Source organism: Tachyglossus aculeatus, chromosome 9 (genome assembly GCF_015852505.1).
Source record: "Tachyglossus aculeatus isolate mTacAcu1 chromosome 9, mTacAcu1.pri, whole genome shotgun sequence".
Taxonomy (NCBI): domain Eukaryota; kingdom Metazoa; phylum Chordata; class Mammalia; order Monotremata; family Tachyglossidae; genus Tachyglossus; species Tachyglossus aculeatus.
In genome coordinates, this window is record NC_052074.1 from 62,593,484 (window position 1) to 62,614,699 (window position 21,216).

At 45.1% G+C, this 21,216-nt stretch overlaps 1 protein-coding gene across 2 annotated transcripts; it reads right to left on the reverse strand.

Moving 5' to 3' along the window:
- Positions 1-785: 785 nt before the first annotated feature.
- On the reverse strand, positions 786-6,599 carry LOC119932472 (calmodulin-regulated spectrin-associated protein 3-like). Of its 2 annotated transcripts, none has more exons than XM_038751686.1 (4): positions 6,375-6,599; positions 4,793-4,832; positions 4,193-4,253; positions 786-2,713 (listed from the first exon to the last, which is right to left on the reverse strand). In XM_038751686.1, the coding sequence occupies exons 1-4, from the start codon at positions 6,543-6,545 to the stop codon at positions 913-915; spliced, it is 2,073 nt and encodes a 690-aa protein (XP_038607614.1). In that variant the 5' UTR covers positions 6,546-6,599; the 3' UTR covers positions 786-912. The 2 variants fall into 2 exon arrangements, with proteins under 2 accessions (XP_038607614.1, XP_038607613.1); XM_038751685.1 differs by having other exon boundaries at positions 4,793-4,889.
- Between the last annotated feature and the right edge of the window lie 14,617 nt (positions 6,600-21,216).

Consider the following 21,216-nt stretch of genomic DNA (forward strand, 5'->3'; position numbering starts at 1 on the left):
GAGAGTGATGAGGGTGAAATAGGAGGGGGCGATGTGATTGATTGCTTTAAAGCCAATAGTGAGGAGATTTTGTTTGATGTGGAGATGGATGTGCAACCACCAAAATTACCTGAGAAATGGGGAAACACGGTCTGAACCTTTTTGAGGGAAATGATCCGGGCAGCAGAGTGAAGTATGGACTGGAGTGGGGTGAGACAGGAGGCAGGGAGGTCAGCAAGGAGAGGAGGCGGGATAGGATAAGTGCTTGGATTAGCGGAGCAGCAGTTTGGATGGAGAGGAAGGGGCAGATTTTAGCGATGTGGCGAAGGTGGAACCTACAGGATTTAGTGATGGTTGAATACGTGGGTTGGATGAAAGAGACGAGTCAAAGAGTCAAGTGCATGCCGGGTAAAACTCTGGGACTGATTCTGTCCTTCATCTGGTCTCTTTGGCCTGTGCCATGATTCCAATACCGATCCCATCCAACCCTCCCCGCCCCAACTCTGAAGTACTTCAGCCCGGACCGCCCTTTCTGGGGGGTCACTGCCAAGGCCACGGCCGTAGAGACTGGAATAGAGGAATTTGAGCTGGGTAGGGCCTGACTGGCCCCTCATGACACAAGTCTGAGTTGCACAACCCCGCACTCCATATTCTGGTTCCCCTCCCCTACACCCAGGGAGACAAACGCCACCTCAACCTCCCCCCGAGCACGCAGACTTGGCTACATCTGGGGACTGAGTTCCAAAGCTCCTCAGGACCCGATCCCAGGGAAGACGATGACAGACAGAACACACAGCTCTCCTGCAGGAAGATGAGTCTCTTTTAACAGAGATCAAGATGGTGAACGAAATTATAAACCATGCTGTAGGGAGACCGGGCTGATTTGCCAACGCACCGCAAAGTCTCCGTTGAATCTTGATCTTCGTGCAGAGTTTATGGGGCCCTGGGCCTATTTGGACTGCGACCCGGGAATCCGTCCCGAGGGCGGTGGCGGTGGGAAGTGAAGCCCATGGGTTGGCGGGGCGGAGAGCCCGCCGGGGAGGATGGCTTAGTAGTCCCCGGTGATGCTGAGCTCCGCTTGCCCGGCTCTCCTAAGGCGGCTGTCGTCCGTGCCCTGGGGCTGATGTCTGCCTGCTGGCCTTTGGAGCCAAACCACGTCTTCAGTTGTTCAGAAAACGAGGCTCTGGGAGGCGGCTGTTGCCCCTTTCTGTTGCTTACTGGCCGTGATGTGGAAACTCCAGGGCCGCAAGACGTGACGGGAGCTGGGCCCCTTTCTGCCAAGGAAGAGACGGAGGCCTTGCTGTGGCTTTGGTCGGGGCCCCTCTCCCCTCTTTGGTTGCTCACGGGGGCCCTCAGGCTAAATGCGGTCTTGGGAGGGTAGGGCGAAGGCTTTGAGTGGCGGGAACCCAGGAGACCGGGCCCCTCTCTCTCTTGTTCCGGGACCTGGGCGGTAGGATCCTGAGGCCCGTCGCTGTCCCCGACTTCGTGAGAATGGTCATCTGCCCTGCTGTCCATTGAAATCACGGGGTGTTCGGCGATGGGGGAGAGTTTCGGTTCTTCAGCTGTCCCCTCCTTCTCCCGATCTACCACGCTGCATCCTGAAAGGTCTGTGTCCGGGCCTGGCTCATCCTCTGGGCTCACTGCCGTCTGGACAGGTCCTGCAGGAGAGCCGGCCCCGTCGGCAGCCAGACCGTAGTGTGCGTCACACCCAGAGACGACATCCACGTGATTCTGCTGCGTGACTGATTCCAGGCTCTTCCTCATCGAAGCCTCGGGCAGGTCAGATGGTTCCACCGGGAGAGATTGATCCTCCCGCAACCTGGGGCTTGAGCTCAGCATCGGAGAAGCGGTCCCCTGGTCCGGCGACTGAGGCCCGGTGTCTAGAAGGCCTGGAGGCGGGGAGGCTTCTATGATGGGGGCTGGACTTCTGGGGCCGGAGAGAGTCGGGGGGCCCGGCGATGCGGGGAGGGCCAGCGGCGGTGAGGTGCTGGTGTCACCCTGACCATTGTGCACTTCGGAGGGGATTTCCCCATGTCTAAGCTGATGGCATTTTTGGGCCATATGCTCTTCCAGGGCCTCCTTTTTGCTCTTCAGCATCTTCACCCTGCGGGAGTCTTCAGGCACGACCGAATCTTTTCTCCAGGGAGAGCCAGGTTGGATGTCTCGTTCTCCCGCCTGAGGTGCTAACTGACTCTGGGCCTCCATGACCCAACTGGGCAGCCCGTATTGCTGGAAATGGAGCATGGCCTTCAGGTGCTGCTCCAGGAAGCTGCGGGTCTTGGGGTTGAGGAGAGAGGGCTGGGAGGGGGGCTCGATTCCCAGGGTCGAGCCCTCAGCCTCTCGCTGCCGCTTAGGAGATGTTCGTTCTGCATCGCTGTGGGCTTCCTCTTCAGAGACCTCTGATGTTCTGTGGCCGGAAGGTGGAAAACCCGGCTCTCGGTGCTGTTGACGCTTCTCCTCCAGTTGAGGAGTTTGAGGCCCTTCGTCTGAAGGGAGGATCATGATCTTTGAACTACAGGAACATTTGCCCGATTTGGAGACGTGGGGCCGGGAGGCGGTCTCCCGGGAACGGTGGAAAGATAACCCGGGACGAGTCAGCTTCTCCCTGCCGGCCGGGGGCAGAGGGAGCGCGCGATAGAGGGTACCGTCTTCTAAGAACACGCCGTGGGCTTCTTCTCTGAAGCGTTGGCAGATGGTACGACCAGATTTTCCACAGAACATGCCCATATCACGCCTGTAAAAGAACAATCACTCTTTCCAGCTGAGGGAAAACAGACTCCCGGTCACCGACAGAACCAGCACTCCAGCTCTGGGTCTTCAGCAACTGGCTCTTAGCTTCATTCTCTTTTCTTGAGGGATTCCCACCCCTCGATCACCAGGCTGAGCCGGGGGCCACAGCTGACAGGACAGGGACTAGGATTTGAATGGCATGGAGGCATTGGGAATTATTTGGAGCTGAGAGGAAAGAGGAAGGAGGTGATTGTCTGATGGAGAGTAGGCGGAGGAGAGAATGTGGCAAGGCCAGGATTAGGACTACCACGTGTACAGAATCCCCAGACACCTTTCAGGACAAGCCAGACTCATCAGTCTGAGCAGGAAACAACACAACGACAACTGAGAAGCAATGTATCCTAGTGGAAAGAGCACAGGCCCGAAAGTCAGGCCACTTGGGTTTCAATCCTGTCACTGGTTCGCTTTCTGACCTTGGTGAAGTCACTTAACTTCTCTGTGCCTTACCTCATCTGTAAAATGGGGATTGAGACCGTGAGCCCCACGTGGGACATGGACCGTATCCCTCCTTGTGTCTACTCTGGTGATGAGTACAGTGCTTGTATATGTATAGTCTGAGCTTAACAGATACCAATTCAAAAACAACAGCAAGGTCTTGGGAGTCAAGAGACATGGGTTCTAATCCTGGCACCACCGTTTGCCTGCTGTGCAACCCTGGAGAAACCACTTCATTACTCTGTGCCTTTGTATTTGTGAAATGGGGATTAAATACCCGGTTTCCCTTTTCATTAGATTGGGAAACCATGTGGGACATTGACTCCTTATATCTACTCCAGCACTTAGCACAGTGCTTGTCCCAGAGCGGGCACTGAACTGTTACTGTTATTATTGTTAATGGCAGTCAAATCAACAACAAGGGTTCTTATCAGCTGGGTCACTCTGATCTATCGACACTATTGGTCGGGTTCCCATTTATACTGTCAGTCAGCACTGAACTAAGAGCTTAGAAGAGTACAATACAACAATGACACATTCCCTGCCCACAATGAGTTTCTGATTTCATAAATTGCTTCATTTCCTAAGGTCCACGTTCAATCCCATGAAGCCTCTTTTTATCCAACCACTCTACAGTCAATCCACAGTCGCAGTCTCAAGGAAATGAGGGACCCCCATACCCGTAATGAGAAGGGATGCCAATCCCAACCCCTGAGAAGGTGGGGGACAAACGTCCGCCGGGAAGGGAGTTCTGAGCCCCGGGGACCTGGGCACTCACACAGCCTGTGCCCACCCACGGGGTCTGACCCCCACCACAGCATATCCAGTCATCCCCGACATAATCATATCACCTCCCCCGTGTCAACGTCCCCCTCCCACAACCCCACACTGGACCCCTCCTCCCTGGGTCCCTCTATTTCACCCTCAGGAATCTCAGAGTCTAGGCAGGGGCCTGGGGTGAGGGGTGAAAAGAGGAAGGATCAATCACCTTTTCAGGAGACGCACGACTTCCGCTCGATCCTTGGGGTGTCCGTGGCCCATGCTTCGGACTAGAAACCGAGAGAATGAGTTACTTGGGGTTCCTGGGGAGGGGTGGGATCTGCCGCTTCCTGCTTTTTGGAGCGGGATTGTACCCCTTAGAGAAGGGAAAAAAGCCCGCTGAGAGCAATTGCCCTCTGCCTCCCCTCTCCTCCTTCTTCCAAAGATCCTTAGCATCTTCACTACAGCTGGGCTCCGTTCTAGGCCTCTAGGACTTAAAGGGGTTGGGGCCATCAACCCAGGCTGGTTGTTCCAAGCCCTGGTCCTAAAAATAATAATAATCGTGGTATTTGTTAAGTGCTTACTATGGGCCAGGTACTGCACTAAGTCCTGGGGTGGATACAAGTAAATCAGGTCGGACACGGTCCCTGTCCAGGTGGGACTCACAGTCTTCATCTTCATTTTCCAGACGAGGTAACTGAGGCCCAGAGAAGTGAACTGACTTGCCCAAGGTCAAACAGCAGACAGGTGGAGGAGACCCTGCCCCCAGGGTGCTAGAGGTGGGGGCACTCAAAGTCCTGTTCAGCAAGAGGGAAGGGGTGGATGGTACCTTTAGGTGATGCACCCTCCAGCCGCTTCTTGGGACGATGCTGAGACAGAAAGAAAACAGCGTGGTTAGAGGGGGTCTGGGCTGGTCTCTGGTGTCTCTGTCAAGGCAGAAGGCCGAGCCTTTAATCGTCATTGTGATATTTGTAAGCGCTTATTCTGCATCAAGCACTGCACTAAAGCCCTGGGACAGGTACGATATAAACAGGTCTCACACGGCGTTCACAGCCTAAGTAGGAGGGAGAACAGGTATTGAGTCCCCATTTTGCAGATGAAGGAACTGAGGCACAGAGAAGGAAAGTGACTTGCCCAAGGTATTAAAGCAGGTGTGTGTCAGAGTCAGGATTAGAACCCAGGTCCTCTGACTTCCAAGCCCATGCACTGCCACTCTGCCTCACTGCTTCCCTGGGATGCCTGGTGTCTCTCTTCCCCTTCTTTCTTTTTTTTCATCTGCTTTGCACATAGTTAGTGCTTAATAAATGCCATCATTATTATTATTATTATCTCTCCCCTCCCAACCCTGGCCATCACTGAGGGTGAATTCTTTCCCCTTGAAGGAGATCTTCTTTTCACTAGAAGGGGATCTTGGCCTCTGGCTCAGGAGATTTGGGGGCCAGCCAGCGGGGAGACTGAGAGTGAGAGCAATAATAATAATAATAACGCCAGTGGCATTTGTTAAGCGCTCACTAAATGCCAGCCACTGTTCTAAGCGCTGGGGTGGATATCAGCAAATCGGGTTGGACACAGAGTCCATGGCCCTCCTGGGGTTCACAGTCTTCATCTTCATTTTCCAGATGAGGTAACTGAGACACAGAGAAGTTTAGTGACTTGCCCAAGGTCCCACAGCAGGCAAATGGTGGAGCCGGGATTAGAACTCAGGTCCTTTTGATTCCCAGGCCCGTGCTTGATCCTCTAGGCCAGGCTGCTTCTCTACACCCACCTACGTCCATCTAATTGCCTATTTCCAGCACGGGCAACTGGCAGGATACCAAGTTTCGTGAGGCCACGGAGGCCCAACCCTTACCCCAACCCCGTATTGTGGAGGTTGTTTCCTTTTTTCCTCTCCTCCTCCCCATCCCCCCCACCCTACCTCCTTCCCCTCCCCACAGCACCTGTACATATGTTTGGACAGATTTATTACTCTATTTATTTTACTTGTACACCTTAACTATTCTATTTATTTTGTTAATGATGTGCATCTGGCTTTATCTCTATTTTTCCTTTTACTTGACACCCTCCACATGTTTTGTTTTGTTGTCTGTCTCCCCCTTCTAGACTGTGAGCCCATTGTTGAGTAGGGACCGTATCTTTGTGTTGGCAGCTTGGACTTCCCAAGCGCTCAGTACAGTGCTCTGCACACAGTAAGCGCTCAATAAATACGATTGAATGAAGAATGAATAATGGCTAGGGCTCATTGCAGATGTGGGGGTGAATGATCCTCACTTGGGGCTCTGCTCATCTGTCGCAGGGTGGCCCGAGCGGTGAGGAGGATAGAAGGAGGAGCCTGAGAAAACCGGCTGAGGAACTCACAGTTCTCTGAGGCCCTTTGGCCCTGGGGACGGGGTGGGTCATGCCAGGGTCCCTACCATGTTGTGGGTCTTTTCTTGGTTCTCCCTCAGCCCAAAGCAGTCCCTTCGGGCCTGCCAGAGCAGCAGCGCCAGGAAGAGAAGGGCAAATCCCTCGTCGGAGAGAGGCCATTGATTGACCCATAGGATGGCAAGGATCGGGAACAGGAGGGCTGCCAAGAAGTCCCACATTATCCAGGCCGGGGATGACTTTCCTTGCCCTGCCGGACCCTGCGTCTGGGCCTGGGCGGAACCATCCGCATCACCAAGTCGGGGACCGAGCCCCCCCGAGAGGCAGGTCACAAAGACAACTGAGTCATAGAGGGAGGGGTTCACCGGGTGGGGGGGTGGGGAAGGGAAGGTTTGGAATAGGAGGGTGGCGGGGAGTGGAGAGAGCCCAGCTAGAAGAAGGGGGAGTGGCAATCAATCAATCAATCAATCAATCAATTGTATTTATTGAGCACTTACTGTGCGCAGAGCACTGTACTAAGCGCTTGGGAAGTACAAGTTGGCAACATATAGAGACAGTCCCTACCCAACAGTGGGCTCACAGTCTAAAAGGGGGAAGACAGAGAACAGAACCAAACATACTAACAAAATAAAATAAGTAGAATAGATATGTACAAGTAAAATAAATAAATAAATAGAGTAATAAATATGTACAAACATATATACATATATACAGGTGCTGTGGGGAAGGGAAGGAGGTAAGATAAGTAGAATAGATATGTACAAGTAAAATAAATAAATAAATAGAGTAATAAATATGTACAAACATATATACATATATACAGGTGCTGTGGGGAAGGGAAGGAGGTAAGATGGGGGGGATGGAGAGGGGGACGAGGGGGAGAGGAAGGAAGGGGCTCGGTCTGGGAAGGCCAGACTGGCAATTTCAAAGGGGGAGGGTGACTCCTTGCGAAGGGGCCCCGGTTCTAGAGATGGGCCAGTTTTTTTTTTTTTTAAATTGCATTTGTTAAGCGCTTACTATGTGCCAGACACTGTACCAAGTGCTGAGGTGGATATAAGCTAATCAGGTTGGACACAGTCCATGTCCCACAGGGGCTCACAGTCTTAATCCCTACACACATCCTCTTGCCTTCAAGAAATCTCTACTTGGCTGTTCTCCCATCACCTCAACTTTAACATGTCCAAAAGAGAATTCCTTATCTTCCCAACCAAACCCTGTCCGCCCCCTGACTTTCCCATCACTGTATATGGCACCACCACCCTCCCTGTCCCACAAGTCTGTAACCTGGGTGTCATCCTTGATTCCTCTCCCTCATTCAAACCACATATTCAATCCATTGCTAAAATCTGTCGGTCCCACCTTCACACCATCACTACAATCCACCCTTTCTCCCCATCCAAACTGCTACCACGTTAAATGCCATCATTTATCCTCTCCCGCCAGGTCTACTGCATCAGCCTCCTCTCTCTCCTCACGCCAATCCATACATCACTCTGCTGCCTGGATCATTTTTCTACAGATACTTTTCATTCATTCATTCATTCATTCATTCAATCATATTTATTGAATGCTTACTGTGTGCAGAGAACTGTACTAAGTACTTGGAAAGTACATTTCGGCAACAAATGGAAACAGTCCCTACCCAACAACGGGCTCACAGTCTAGAACTGGGGAGACAGACAACAAAACAAAACAAAACAATTAGGCATCAATAGCATAAAGACATGTCGTCCTGCTCCTCAAAAAACTTCGGTGGCTGCCCATTCACCTCCACATCAAACAAAAACTCCTCACTATTGGCTTTAATTCAGTCCATCACCTTACATCACCTCACTACTTTCCTTCTACAGCCCAGCCCACAAACTTCACTCCTCTAGTGCAAACCTTCTCACTGTGCCTCAATCTCACCTATCTCTCCCCCAAACCCTCGCCCTCCTCCTGCCTCTTGTCTGAAATGCCCTCGCTTCTCACATCCGACAATTACTCTTCCCCCTTTCAAAGCCTCCTTGAAGGCCCATCTCCTCCAAGAAGCCTTCCTCTAAGCCTCCTCTTTCCTCTTCTCCCAATCCCTTCTGCATCACATTGACTTGCTCCCGTGGTTCTTATGTCCATATCTGTAACGGATTTATCTGTATTGATGTCTGTCTCCCTCACTCTAGTCAATAAGCTTGTTGTGGGCAGGGAAGGTGTCTGTTTATTGCTGTATTGTCCTCTCCCAAGCAATTAGTACAGTACTCTGAACATAGTAAGTGCTCAGTAAATACGATCAAATGAATGAATGAATTCAATGAATGAATTTTACAGATGAGGAAACTGAAGCATAGAGAAGTTAAATGATTTGCCCAAGGTCACACAGCAGAAAGTGGGAGATCCAGAACTAGAACCCAAGTTCTTCTGACTCAGGCCTGTGCTCTGTCCACTAAACCACACTGCTTTTCTTTCTGGAGGGAGAAAGGCCTGGAGGGGTGGTCTCATGGACAGGCCAGGCAGTTTCAGGGGAGAAGAGTGGTATTTGTTAAGCGCTTTCTGTGTGCCAGGCACTGTACTAAGCAAGGGGGTGAATATAAGCTAATTGGGTTGGACACATTTTCTGTCTCGCGTGGGACTTAAAGTTGTACTGATGTCTCTCTCCGCCTCTAGACTGTGAGTTCATCGTGGGCAGGGATTGTCATTCTCTATTACTGTATTGTAGTTTCCCAAGAGTTTAGTACAGTGCTCTGTACACGATTGAATGAATGAATGAATCCCCATTTTACAGATGAAGGATCTGACAGTGCTCCGTACACGATTGAATGAATGAGCGAATCCCCATTTTACAGATGAAGGATCTGACATACGGAGAGGTGAAGTGACTTGCCCAAGGACACGCAGTACACAAGTGGCGGAGCTGGGATTAGAACTCACGACCTTCAGACCCCCAGGCCTGTGCTCTATCCTTTACGTTACTATAACTACCACAACTATTATTAATCAATCAATCAATCAATCATATTTATTGAGCGCTTACTGTGTGCAGAGCACTGTACTAAGCGCTTGGGAAGTCCAAGTTGGCAACATATGGAGACAGTCCCTACCCAACAGTGGGCTCACGGTCTAAAAGGGGGAGACAGAGAACAAAACCAAACATACTAACAAAATAAAATAAATAGAACAGATATGTACAAGTAAATTAAGTTTTCAGCATCCATTTTATCAATCAATCGATCGTATTTATTGAGTGGTTAGTGTGGGCAGAGCTCTGTATTAAGTAAGCACGTGGGAGAATACAATATAACAATATAACAGACACATTCCCTGCCCACAGTGAGCTTACAGTCTAGAGGACGAGGTTACGGTCTGCTGCTGCAGATTACCAGACTGATTTGGAGGAAATAAGCCCACCAAATTCTCAGTTTAGTTCCTTGAGCCCCTGAGAGGGAGTTACTGTCTTCCTTCTTTCCTTTTTTTTTTCCTGTCCCCTTTCCTCTCAGATGTTCCAAAGTGGAAATCAAAACGGCACCTTCAAGCCCACCCAGGACCCGGGACTTTGAAAATCAGAAGTTCTTGATATTTTGTTTTCTTTCCTGAGACTCTACCCCCAAGATTCAGCCGTAGATGACTAGGTGGGTATGTCACAGAAGAAAGTTGCGTGGAAATTACAAAGTGTACTTCGTGAATCTTTACACCTCTCATCCCTCGGTAATTTTCAAGGTATTTCTCTGCAGTAAAAGATGCTGATAAAAAAGAAGAAAACGGCATAAGAGATATAGAGTAGATATAAAAAGAAAAAAATGCTCCAAAGGCGAAAGAAACTTAGTAGGTGCAAGATCATATAGAGCCCTCTGAAATTGGTATCTAAGATTTATTTGTTTTCTACTTTTAATCTTTGGAAAAAAATTACGTTTTCTGTATTCCCCAACCTGCAATCCCCCGGGGCTGTGGAGCTCTCGTCCTAGAGGAAATTCTTGGAGTCAGACCAAAGTTTCATCAATATTTCGGCTGGCCGGTAAGTCAGCTGGCCCTGACAGCCCGGTGTTAATCAACGGAGGACATTGGGCACCACATTCAGGACAGAAAAAGAAAATAATAAACAGCTTGGGAACGGAATTGGGAATCCGAGAAGGAGGATGTGAGAGGAAGATAAATTGCAAGCCCCTGTAAAGTCTGTTGGGACCCACGCCAATGTGGCAGTTTTACTTTCAGGCAAAGTCAGTCGGTCAGTCAATTGTATTTATTGGATGTTTATTGTGTGTACTAAACGCTTGGGTGAGTACAATATTGCAATAAGCGGGCACGTTCCCTGCCCGCAACGAGGTTAAGGTCTAGAGGGGGAGGCAGACGTTAATATGAATAAATGACAGATAGGGATGGAAGTCCTGTAGGGCTAGGAGGGGGAATGAATAATAATAATAATGGCATTTGTTAAGTGCTTACTATGTGCAAAGCACTGTTCTAAGCGCTGGGGGGGATACAAGGTGATCAGGTTGTCCCGCGTGGGGCTCACAGTCATAATCCCCATTTTACAGATGAGGTAACTGAGGCTCAGAGAAGTTAAGTGACTTGCCCAAGGTCACACAGCAGACGTATGGTGGAGCCGGGATTCAAACCCATGACCTCTGACTCCAAAGCTCCTGTTCTTTCCACTGAGCCACGCTGCTTCCCTCTGAATAAAGGGAGCAAGTCAAGGTGAAGTAGAAGGGAGAGGAAGAAGAGGAAATTTAGTCAGGGAAGGCCTCTTGGAGGAGGTGTCTCCAATAAGGCTTTGAAGGGGGGGGAGAGTAACTGTCTGTTGTGTATGAGGAGGGAGAGAGTTGCAGGACGTGGGCGAGAGGTCGGCGGCGAGATGGATGAGATCGAGGTGCAGTGAGAAGGGTGGCGTCAGAGGATGTGACTTCTCATGCTGTTTCCTGTGCCCCTGGCCCTCACCTGTTTGTTTTTTTTTTATATATAGCATTTTTTAAGTGTTTACTCTATGCCAGGCAGTGTGCTAAGCGTTGGGGTAGTTACATGCTAATCAGGTTGGCCACAGTCCACGTCCCACATGGGGCTCACAGAGAGGCAGCGTGGCTCGGCGGAAAGAGCCCGGGCTTGGGAGTCAGAGATCGTGGGTTCTAATCCTGCCTCTGCCACTTGTCAGCTGTGTGACTTTGGGCAAGTCACTTCACTTCTCTGTACCTCAGTAACCTCATCTGTGAAATGGGGATGAAGACTGTGAGCCCCACGTGGGACAACCTGAGCACCTTGTATCTTCTCCAGTGCTTACAATGGGGCTTGGCTTATAGTAAGCACTTTTAACAAATACTAACATGAATATTATTATGCTAATAATAATAATACTATGAATATTATTACGCTAATAATGAATAAAACAGGACAGAAGACCCTCCCTGGACCGGGCTGTGCATTTAAGACACAGACACACCCATCCACTCCTCCCACTTAGGACAGTCACTCAAGCGAAAGAAGACCTTGAGGTCTGGTGGTTTTCTTCCAGGTGCGGACATCGCTTTCAACTCCGGCATCAAAATCGCTCATTCAGATGAATTTGTCCAACATTCCTCACCCCGCCGGCGAGTTGGTCTAAATCTTTATGGAAGCAATCTTTCTCTTCATCGCAATTTGTCATAAGCGCTTGTGATGGGAGCGAAATGCTTGGGTTTTGGGGGTAGAGCTACTATTAGAGACGGTTGCATATTCCCCTAAGATAGACCCACATTAATCAATCAATCAATCATATTTATTGAGCGCTTACTGGGTGCAGAGCACTGTACTAAGCGCTTGGGAAGTCCAAGTTGGCAACATATGGAGACGGTCCCTACCCAACAGTGGGCTCACAGTCTAGAAGGGGTTAATGACTGTGTGATAGCGAATCCAACTCCTTCCAGGAATTCTTCTGAAGCGGGAAGACTTTTCCAAAAGGAAGTGCGTCTGACGCCCACCTCCATGAGCTGTCCTTCATCAGGTGGTCCAGTTTCACTTTCTGCTGATGATAATAATAATAATAATAATAATAATAATAATGTTGGTATTTGTTAAGCGCTTACTATGTGCCAAGCACTGTTCTAAGCGCTGGGGGGATACAGGGTGATGCATATATGTTTGTATGTATTTATTACTCTATTTTATTTGTACATATTTATTCTATTGATTTTATTTTGTTAATATGTTTGGTTTTGTCGTCTGGCTCCCCCTTCTAGACTGCGAGCCCGCTGTTGGGTAGGGACCGTCTCTAGATGTTGCCGACTTGGACTTCCCAAGCGCTTAGTCCAGTGCTCTGCACACAGTAAGCGCTCAATAAATACGACTGAATGAATGAATCAGGTTGCCCCTCGTGGGGCTCACAGTCTTAATCCCCATTTTACAGACGAGGGAACTGAGGCCCAGAGAAGTTAAGTGACTTGCCCCAAGTCACACTTGGCGGAGCTGAGATTTGAACCCATGACCTCCGACTCCAAAGCCCTGGCTCTTTCCACTGAGCCCCACTCATTCATTCAGTCGTATTTATTGAGCGCTTACTGTGTGCAGGGCACTGTACTGAGCGCTTGGGAAGTACAAGTTGGCAACATATAGAGACGGTCCTTACCCGACAACGGGCTCACAGTCTAGAAGGGGGAGACAGACAACAAAACAAAATATATGGGCGAGTGTCATCAGAATAAATAGAAATAAAGCTCGATGCACATCATTAACAAAATTAATAGAATAGCAATTATGGACAAGTATGTACAAGCAGCAGGGCGTAGTGGATAGAGCACGGGCTTGGGAGCCAGGGGGTCATGAGTTCTAATCCTGCTCTACCACTCGTCGGCCGTGTGACTTCCGGCAAGTCGCTTCTCTTCTCTGGGCCTCAGTTTCCTCATCTGGAAAATGGGGATTGAGACTGTGAGCTCCATGCGGGAGAGGGATTGCGTCCGACCTGATTGGCTCGGATCTACCCCAGTGCTTAGTACAGTGCCTGGCACATAGTAAGCACTCTGAATTCATAGTCAGCCCTCAAACCCATTACTCGATAAATACGATTGAATGAATGAATGAATAAGTATAAGTATAAATAAGTATAAGTATGAATAAGTATGAATAAGTATTCATTCATTCAATCAGTCGTATTTACTGAGCGCTTACTGGGTGCAGAGCACTGTACTAAGCGCTTGGGAAGTCCAAGTTGGCAACATATAGAGACGGTCCCTACCCAACAGCAGGTTCACACCCTATTCCACCTGTGTGCGATTAATATGAAGTTTTGCACACAATAAATGCTGAATAAATAGCACTATTACCACTACTACTATTCATTCAATCGTATTTATTGGGCGCTTGCTGTGTGCAGAGCACTGTACTAAGCGCTTGCTATTACTACTACTAAAAGTGTGCCACAATAAATTAAAAATAAATTAAAATTCAATGTATTCAGCAAATGCTGAATAAATAGTACTGCTACTACTACTTAAAGGGTATTGTAATACCTTAAAAATAAATTAAAATTAAATTTATTCAGTAAATGCTGAATAAATACTACTACTACTACTAAAAGTGTATCATAATAAATTAAAAATGAATTAAAATTACATTTATTCAGTAAATGCTGAATAAATAGTACTACTACTACTGTGTATCATAATAAATTAAAAATAAATTAAAATTAATTTATTCAGTAAATGCCGAATAAATACTACTACTACTAAAAGTGTATCATAATAAATTAAAAATAAATTAAAATTACATTTATTCAGTAAATGCTGAATAAATAGTACTACTACTACTACTACTGTGTATCATAATAAATTAAAAATAAATTAAAATTAATTTATTCAGTAAATCTGAATAAATACTACTATTAAAAGTGTATCATAATAAATTAAAAATAAATTAAAATTACATTTATTCAGTAAATGCCAAATAAATAGTACTACTACTACTAAAAGTGTATCATAATAAATTAAAAATAAATTAAAATTACATTTATTCGGTAAATGCTGAATAAATAGTATTACTACTAATAGTGTATCATAATAAATTAAAAATAAATTAAAATTAATTTATTCAGTAAATCTGAATAAATGCTACTATTAGAAGTATCATAATAAATTAAAAATAAATTAAAATTACATTTATTCAGTAAATGCCAAATAAATAGTACTACTACTACTAAAAGTATATCATAATAACTTAAAAATAAATTAAGATGACATTTATTCAGTAAATGCTGAATAAATAGTACTACTACTACTAAAAGTGTATCATAGTAAATTAAAAGTAAATTGGAATTACATTTATTCAGTAAATGCCGAATAAATAGTACTACTACTGAAAGTGCATCATAATAAATTAAAAATAAATTACAATTACATTTATTCAGGAAATGCCAAATAAATAGTACTACTCTACTAAAAGTGTATCATAATAAATTAAAAATAAATTAAGATTACATTTATTCAGTAAATGCTGAATAAATAGTACTACTACTACTAACAGTGCATCATAATAAATTAAAAATAAATTCAAATTAATTTATTCTGTAAATGCTGAATAAATACTCCTATTAAAAGTGTATCATAATAAATTAAAAATAAATTAAAATTAATTTATTTCGTAAATGCTGAATAAATACCACTATTAAAAGTGCATCATAATAAATTAAAAATAAATTAAAATTACATTTATTCAGTAAATGCCAAATAAATAGTACCACTACTACTAAAAGTATATCATAATAAATTAAAAATAAATTAAAATTACATTTATTCAGTAAATGCTGCATAAATAGTACTACTACTGCTATTACTAATACTACTGAAAGTGTAACATAATAAATGAAAGGAAAAGGAAGGAATTTATATTTTCTCTGTGTGACACAGGAAATAGCCAAGTAGACGTATTTTATTCTTTCCTCCAGGCACCGCGAGATCAGTCAAGAAATATCATTCCTGGAGGAATTTTCGAGGAAATTTAGAACCATTGAAAAAAGGAGTTTTTGAGCATTGCTGCCAGCAAAGGAAGCTTGGTAATTGCTTTTGAAAGTCCTGTTGTGTCACGCTGCATGTGTCATGTAACACTACCGGAAAGATAATAATAATAATAATGATGGCATTGAAAGATGGAAAGTCTTGGTCCTTGTCATGCAGTTTCTTCTGAGTTAAATCCACAGATTTATAGAGAGGTAAATAACGCTCTCTAAGGAATTCAATCCATACTAACAAATCTCAGAGGTGATTTCTATGAATATTTTTCTATCGCGATACGGGGATTTCCCTACCCCGCTAATCTGATTGGATTCCGAAAAAACTCCAGGGCTTGTAGTTATCATTTCTCCATTACCCCCCTTCCATGTTCCAAAATCCATTTTATAGTTTATAACTATATAGTTATATATATATATATATATATATATATATATATATATAACTATATAGTTATATATCCGTTTATAGATCATTCTGGGAATTCTGTCTTGGGCATCGCCTTTGGGGACAGTGTTTTCACATCCTTGGGATCTTGGTGAAGAGCAGGTGGAAATGAACTGGGGACATCTCTTTATTGGTTTGCGTTGAGCTCCAGTCTTTCGTATGTTGATATAGAGATCAAGATATTCACCAAACAACTGCACCGTTGGGTCAAAGGTTATTAATTCTTATCATTTCTCCATTAGTCAATAACACCCCCGTGAGACTCTCCAATGGTTTTTCCAAATAGAAAGGAGCAATAAAAAGTTACTGTAAGATCCAATTAAAGGGACCTTGTTGGGCCACAGATTGGTCCAGTAAAGATTCAGCTTTTTTTTTCCTCATTTTATCTTTAATATGATTCATCTGTCTGAGACTTTCTCGTTCTGCGCTGGTGATTGGAAGTTCCCATCTTGGCCGAAATGCATTCCCTGCTATATAAAACACAGATTCTAAAATACGTCTACCTGGCGCTCTCCCGCAGTGATGTTTTCATTACTCCACCTGCCTTTCCGTTATTATTTAGGGGATAGAGATCTGTTAATTTCTAAATGCTTAAGAGAAAGTGCATCTGAATTATGGGCGTGATCGTAATGTGTTTAATGAAGTTTCTACAATGTGCTAGATCCCAGATGACATTTAAAATGAGACACGGGCTGTATCTGGCTCGCACCAGGGTTATTTTGGAAAGGAGTTTTTCAGGGAATCCCATTTGCACCAAGAAAGAATCAGCATGGTGGGGGTGGGGCGGTCCTGAGTCTTCAGAACTAATATATCAATCCATGATTTTTTAATAAAATAATGGTATTTGTTCAATACTTAATAAGTGCCAGGCGCTTACTAAGCACTGGGGTAGATACAAGCTAATCAGGTTGGACACAGTTCCTGTCCCACATGAAGCTCACACTCTGAATCCCCGTTTTGTAGGAGAAGTAAGTGAGGGACGGAGAATAGTAATGATGGTATTTATTAAGTGCTTACTCTGTGTCAAGTACTGTTCTAAGCGCTGGCGTAGACAATAATAATAATAATGATAATAGTGATGGCATTTATTAAGTGCTTACTATGTGCCAAACACTGTTCTAAGCGCTGGGGAGGTTACAAGGTGATCAGATTGTCCCATGGGGGGGCTCACAGTCTTAATCCCCATTTTGCAGATGAGGGAACTGAGGCCCAGAGAAGTAAAGTGACTAGCCCAAGGTCACACAGCTGACAAATGGCGGAGTCGGGATTTGAACCCAGGACCTCTGACTCCAAAGCCCGTGCTCTTTCCACTGAACCACGCTGCTTCTCTACACATACTGATGCTGATCAATCAATCAATCAATCAGTCAATCAATCGTATTTATTGAGCGCTTACTGTGTGCAGAGCACTGTACTAAGCACTTGGGAAGTACAAGTTGGCAACATATAGAGACAGTCCCTACCCAACAGTGGGCTCACAGTCTAAAAGCTGGGGCTTTTAGACTTCAATGGGGCTCACAGTCTACAGAAAGGTTATGTAACTCCTCCAATCTCTTGTTGTCTGCAAAAATCCAGGGATGGCTGGATCCATTAGTCTGAAACAGTCATGGCGTGTTCTGACGACATTCCACTTTTGATCCTAGTGTTTCTCTTTATATTGCAATATATAATGAATTCATGCCACCGCAGAACAGGGAAGCTTTAGTTGAGAAAATGCATTCAGTCAGGGCTGTCTGTTTAATAATCAATCACTGTGCCGATCGCCGTTCAGTGTATATGAGCTTCAAACCACTAAAGAAATTCAACGTTAAGCCAAACATCTGAGGAATATGATTTTCCTCGAAGAAATGCTCTTCCATTCTATCACAGATTTACTAGTCTAGTACATGAGCGATTTAAAACGAGAGGGACAGCTCAGAATTCTAAGTAATCTCTTTAATGATTTCCCTAGGAAAGGTTAAGTACCAAATGGTTATTTAAATTTCTTTTTCTATAGAATAGACCACTCCTTTTCAGTTGGAAATTAGAACCAACACACTTTTTATGCAGAAGCACTACTCCTTTTCCTCTGGGGAAGGTCAAAAGCACTGAAGCCATGCTTTTTTTTCCTCAGAGGGCAACTGATGGGGTGTTGTGTGCTATCATGTCTTGTGCTGTACAAGAAACCGAGGCTCTAAACCTCCATTATATGACCACCAATTGTGAAGCCATAGTTCACATGGCTCAGTGGCTCTCTGCTGAAATATTAAGCAGTCCATAAGTATTGTTCTGTCATAAGGATGGTAAATACCTTATATTTTCCTGATCTGATACCTTTTAATTTCTTAAAAAGTCAATAATTATATATATATACTATTATATGTATATATATATATGCTATTATATATGTATAACATACTAGGCTATGTTGCCTATTGCCTAAAGTCAATAATTATATATATATATACTATTATATGTACATATATATATACACTATTATATATATATAACACATACTAGGCTATGTTGCATATGTATATATAATATGCATATTATCTTATGCAACATATAATATACATATACATATGCAACATAACCTAGTAGAAATGATGATGGTATTTGTTGGTTCCGTGCTTGGGACAGGGCTAGTCAGGGTCATGGGCCCCGGCTAGAGAAAGTTGGTCCTCACTGCAGAGGTCTCTCTCTCTCTCTCCCTCTGTTTCTGTCCAACACCAGTTTGGTCTCCTCTATAATAATAATAATAATAATAATGATGGCATTTGTTAAGCGCTTACTATGTGCAAAGCACTGTTCTAAGCTCCATCTCCACTGAGCAAGGCAACCTTCCCATCCCATCCATTGCTGCTTAGAGCTGCAGCGTGGCTCAGTGGAAAGAGCTTGGGGGTCAGAGGTCATGGGTTCAAATCCCAGCTCTGCCCATTGTCAGCTGTGTGACTTTGGGCAAGTCACTTCACTTCTCTGGGCCTCAGTTACCTCATCTGTAAAATGGGGATTAAGACTGTGAGCCCCCCCGTGGGACAATCTCCCCAGCGCTTAGAACAGTGCTTTGCACATAGTAAGTGCTTAATAAATGCCGTCATTATTATTATTATCACCAAGGACCCCCCCTCCCAGCATGCTCCAGGTACGCAGGACCGGGGATGAAAGTCACTCCCACGTTCTCTCAGACTCCGACGTCTCCACGATGACTTGGAGCCGATTTTGCGTATTTGTATGCTTTGTGTCTCATCACTCCCGAGGTGTCGGTCTCCAATCTCTTCTCCCCACTTATATACTTAATTGTGACCCCCTAAGGGTACAGGGGCCACCTGAGTATTTTCTCCCAATGCTTAGTACAAGCATAGTAAGTGCTTAATAAATACAATTACTATTACTCCTACCCCCAGCGCTTAGTAAAGTGCCTGGCACATAGCGAGCACTTAAACGCCACAATTATTATTTTTACTACTACCTCTACTAGTATTACTACTACAGTCATTTCTCCCTTTCCCAAGGAGAAAAAAAATCAAGGAGGGGCACTCAGTAGATCTTGGCATAGCTAAGAAAACTCCAAAACAGCCTCAGGGAGGCAATCCTTCAGGTTTGGTGCTCATTATTAATTTGTCATGTTTCTTCCCTTCCCTCAATATGTTAGCCCTACCTCCCCTGTAACTGATGGATTGATTCCCAGAATACAAAGATTGAGAGGATACAGTATTGTGATGTGGTCCCAGCATGCGGAAGGGGAAGGGTTTTTTTTAAAGAGGAACAGGAGGTTTGAACTTGAACATTTTTAGTGTGTACCAACACCATACACTGTAAACAAGCAAATAAAGCAGATGTGGATGTGGGAAATTCCATTAGAGATATTGAAAATCAGGCTACTGGGAGGAGAGATGGCACGAGATGAAAGCATTTTTCCTCAGGGTCAGACAAACATGAACTCTCCAAAGCCCAAGGCAGGACTTTGAGGGAAAATATATGGGGAAATTGAGAAAAAGTCCCATAAAAACCAATGGATTAATGGACATGGGGATATTTGAAACAAGGGAAGGAACGGTCTGGAAGGATTCCACAGGAGCAGTGTCAGGGGCAGAATCTGTTCTGAACTGTGGATCAAAGACTGCATTCTTTTTTTATGATATTTGTTAGACACTTACCATGTGCCAGATACTATACTAAGCACTGGGATAGACACAAGCTAATCAAATTGACACAGTCAATGTCCCATGTGGGGCTCACAGTCTTAATCCCCATTTTTCAGATGAGGTAACTGAGGCACAGTTAAGTGACTTGCCAATAGCAGACGAGGGGTGGAGCCAGGACTGGAACCCAGGTCCTTCTGACTAATGGATAGGCCCGGGTGCTATCCATTAGGCAGTCCATGTAAAGTGTGCCGTTTTCAGGCCTGGGACTTTGTTTTCCTGTCCTGCTCTCAGTTATGGACTGATTCCTGGTTCCTGAACATATCTAGAGTGAGAACATGAATTCTCCAGGGCTCTTTAAAATGATTCAATTAAAACAAACTACCTCAGGCAATGAAATAATTTTAAAACCACTTTACCTGGGTGTCCCGCTGGCACTACACGCTCAATGCATCCAAAACTGAACTCTCCATCATCCTTCCCAAATCCTCCTGTCATCTAACTTTCCCATCACAGTTGGCTTCCATCCTTCCCATCTCTCTAGCCTTGGCAACAACCTTGCTTGACTCTCTCTCTTTCAATTTTCTGTGACCACGAGATTACAAAGTAAGTGCTCAGTCAATGCCATCGATTAATGAGATGGTAGAGTGTGTAAGCTCCTATGGGCAGAGAGGGTGTCTACAAACTCTGCTGTGCTCTCCCAAGCGCTTAGTACAGTGCTCTGCACAAAGTAAGTGCTCAATAAATACCATCAATTGATGTATTTGGGACATTCGATCTGCAAACGTTAGCCATTGCTGTTAAGTTTGCCCAACCCATGTGTCCCAGTGACCTTCCTCTACAGCTCTCTGTCTTCAGGGAATGTGTCCACCCATGTTGTTATATTGGACTTTGTATTCCCTTCAGCATCATCTGTGCATTTGGATCTGTGACCTTTGGGCGTCTGATATTCTTCTCACCCATAACCCCACAGCACTTATATACATATCTTTAAATTATGTAGAATAAGTTACTCATTTATTCGTACTACTATCTGCCTCCCCCTCTAGACTGTAAGCTCGTTATGGGCAGGGAACGTGTCTGCTAATTCTGCTGTACTGTACTCTCCCAAGCATTTAGTATAGTTCTCTGCACACAGAAAGCGTTCAGTAAATATCATCAATTGATTGGACATCAATTCCAACTCTGGCACTGAAATTTCCACCACAGTTACGTTATCTGATGATGGTGTTCTTGCAGTAAATTTGCCTAATCTTGCAGTTCACGGCCGTTCATCACTAAGTGCTCATGAAAGGGGCCAAGCTCTTTTGTTTCACTCCGCTACCCAGAGGCCGGCATCCTCAACTCTTCCCCGTCTTTCAACTTTCGCATTCAATCTACCGCTA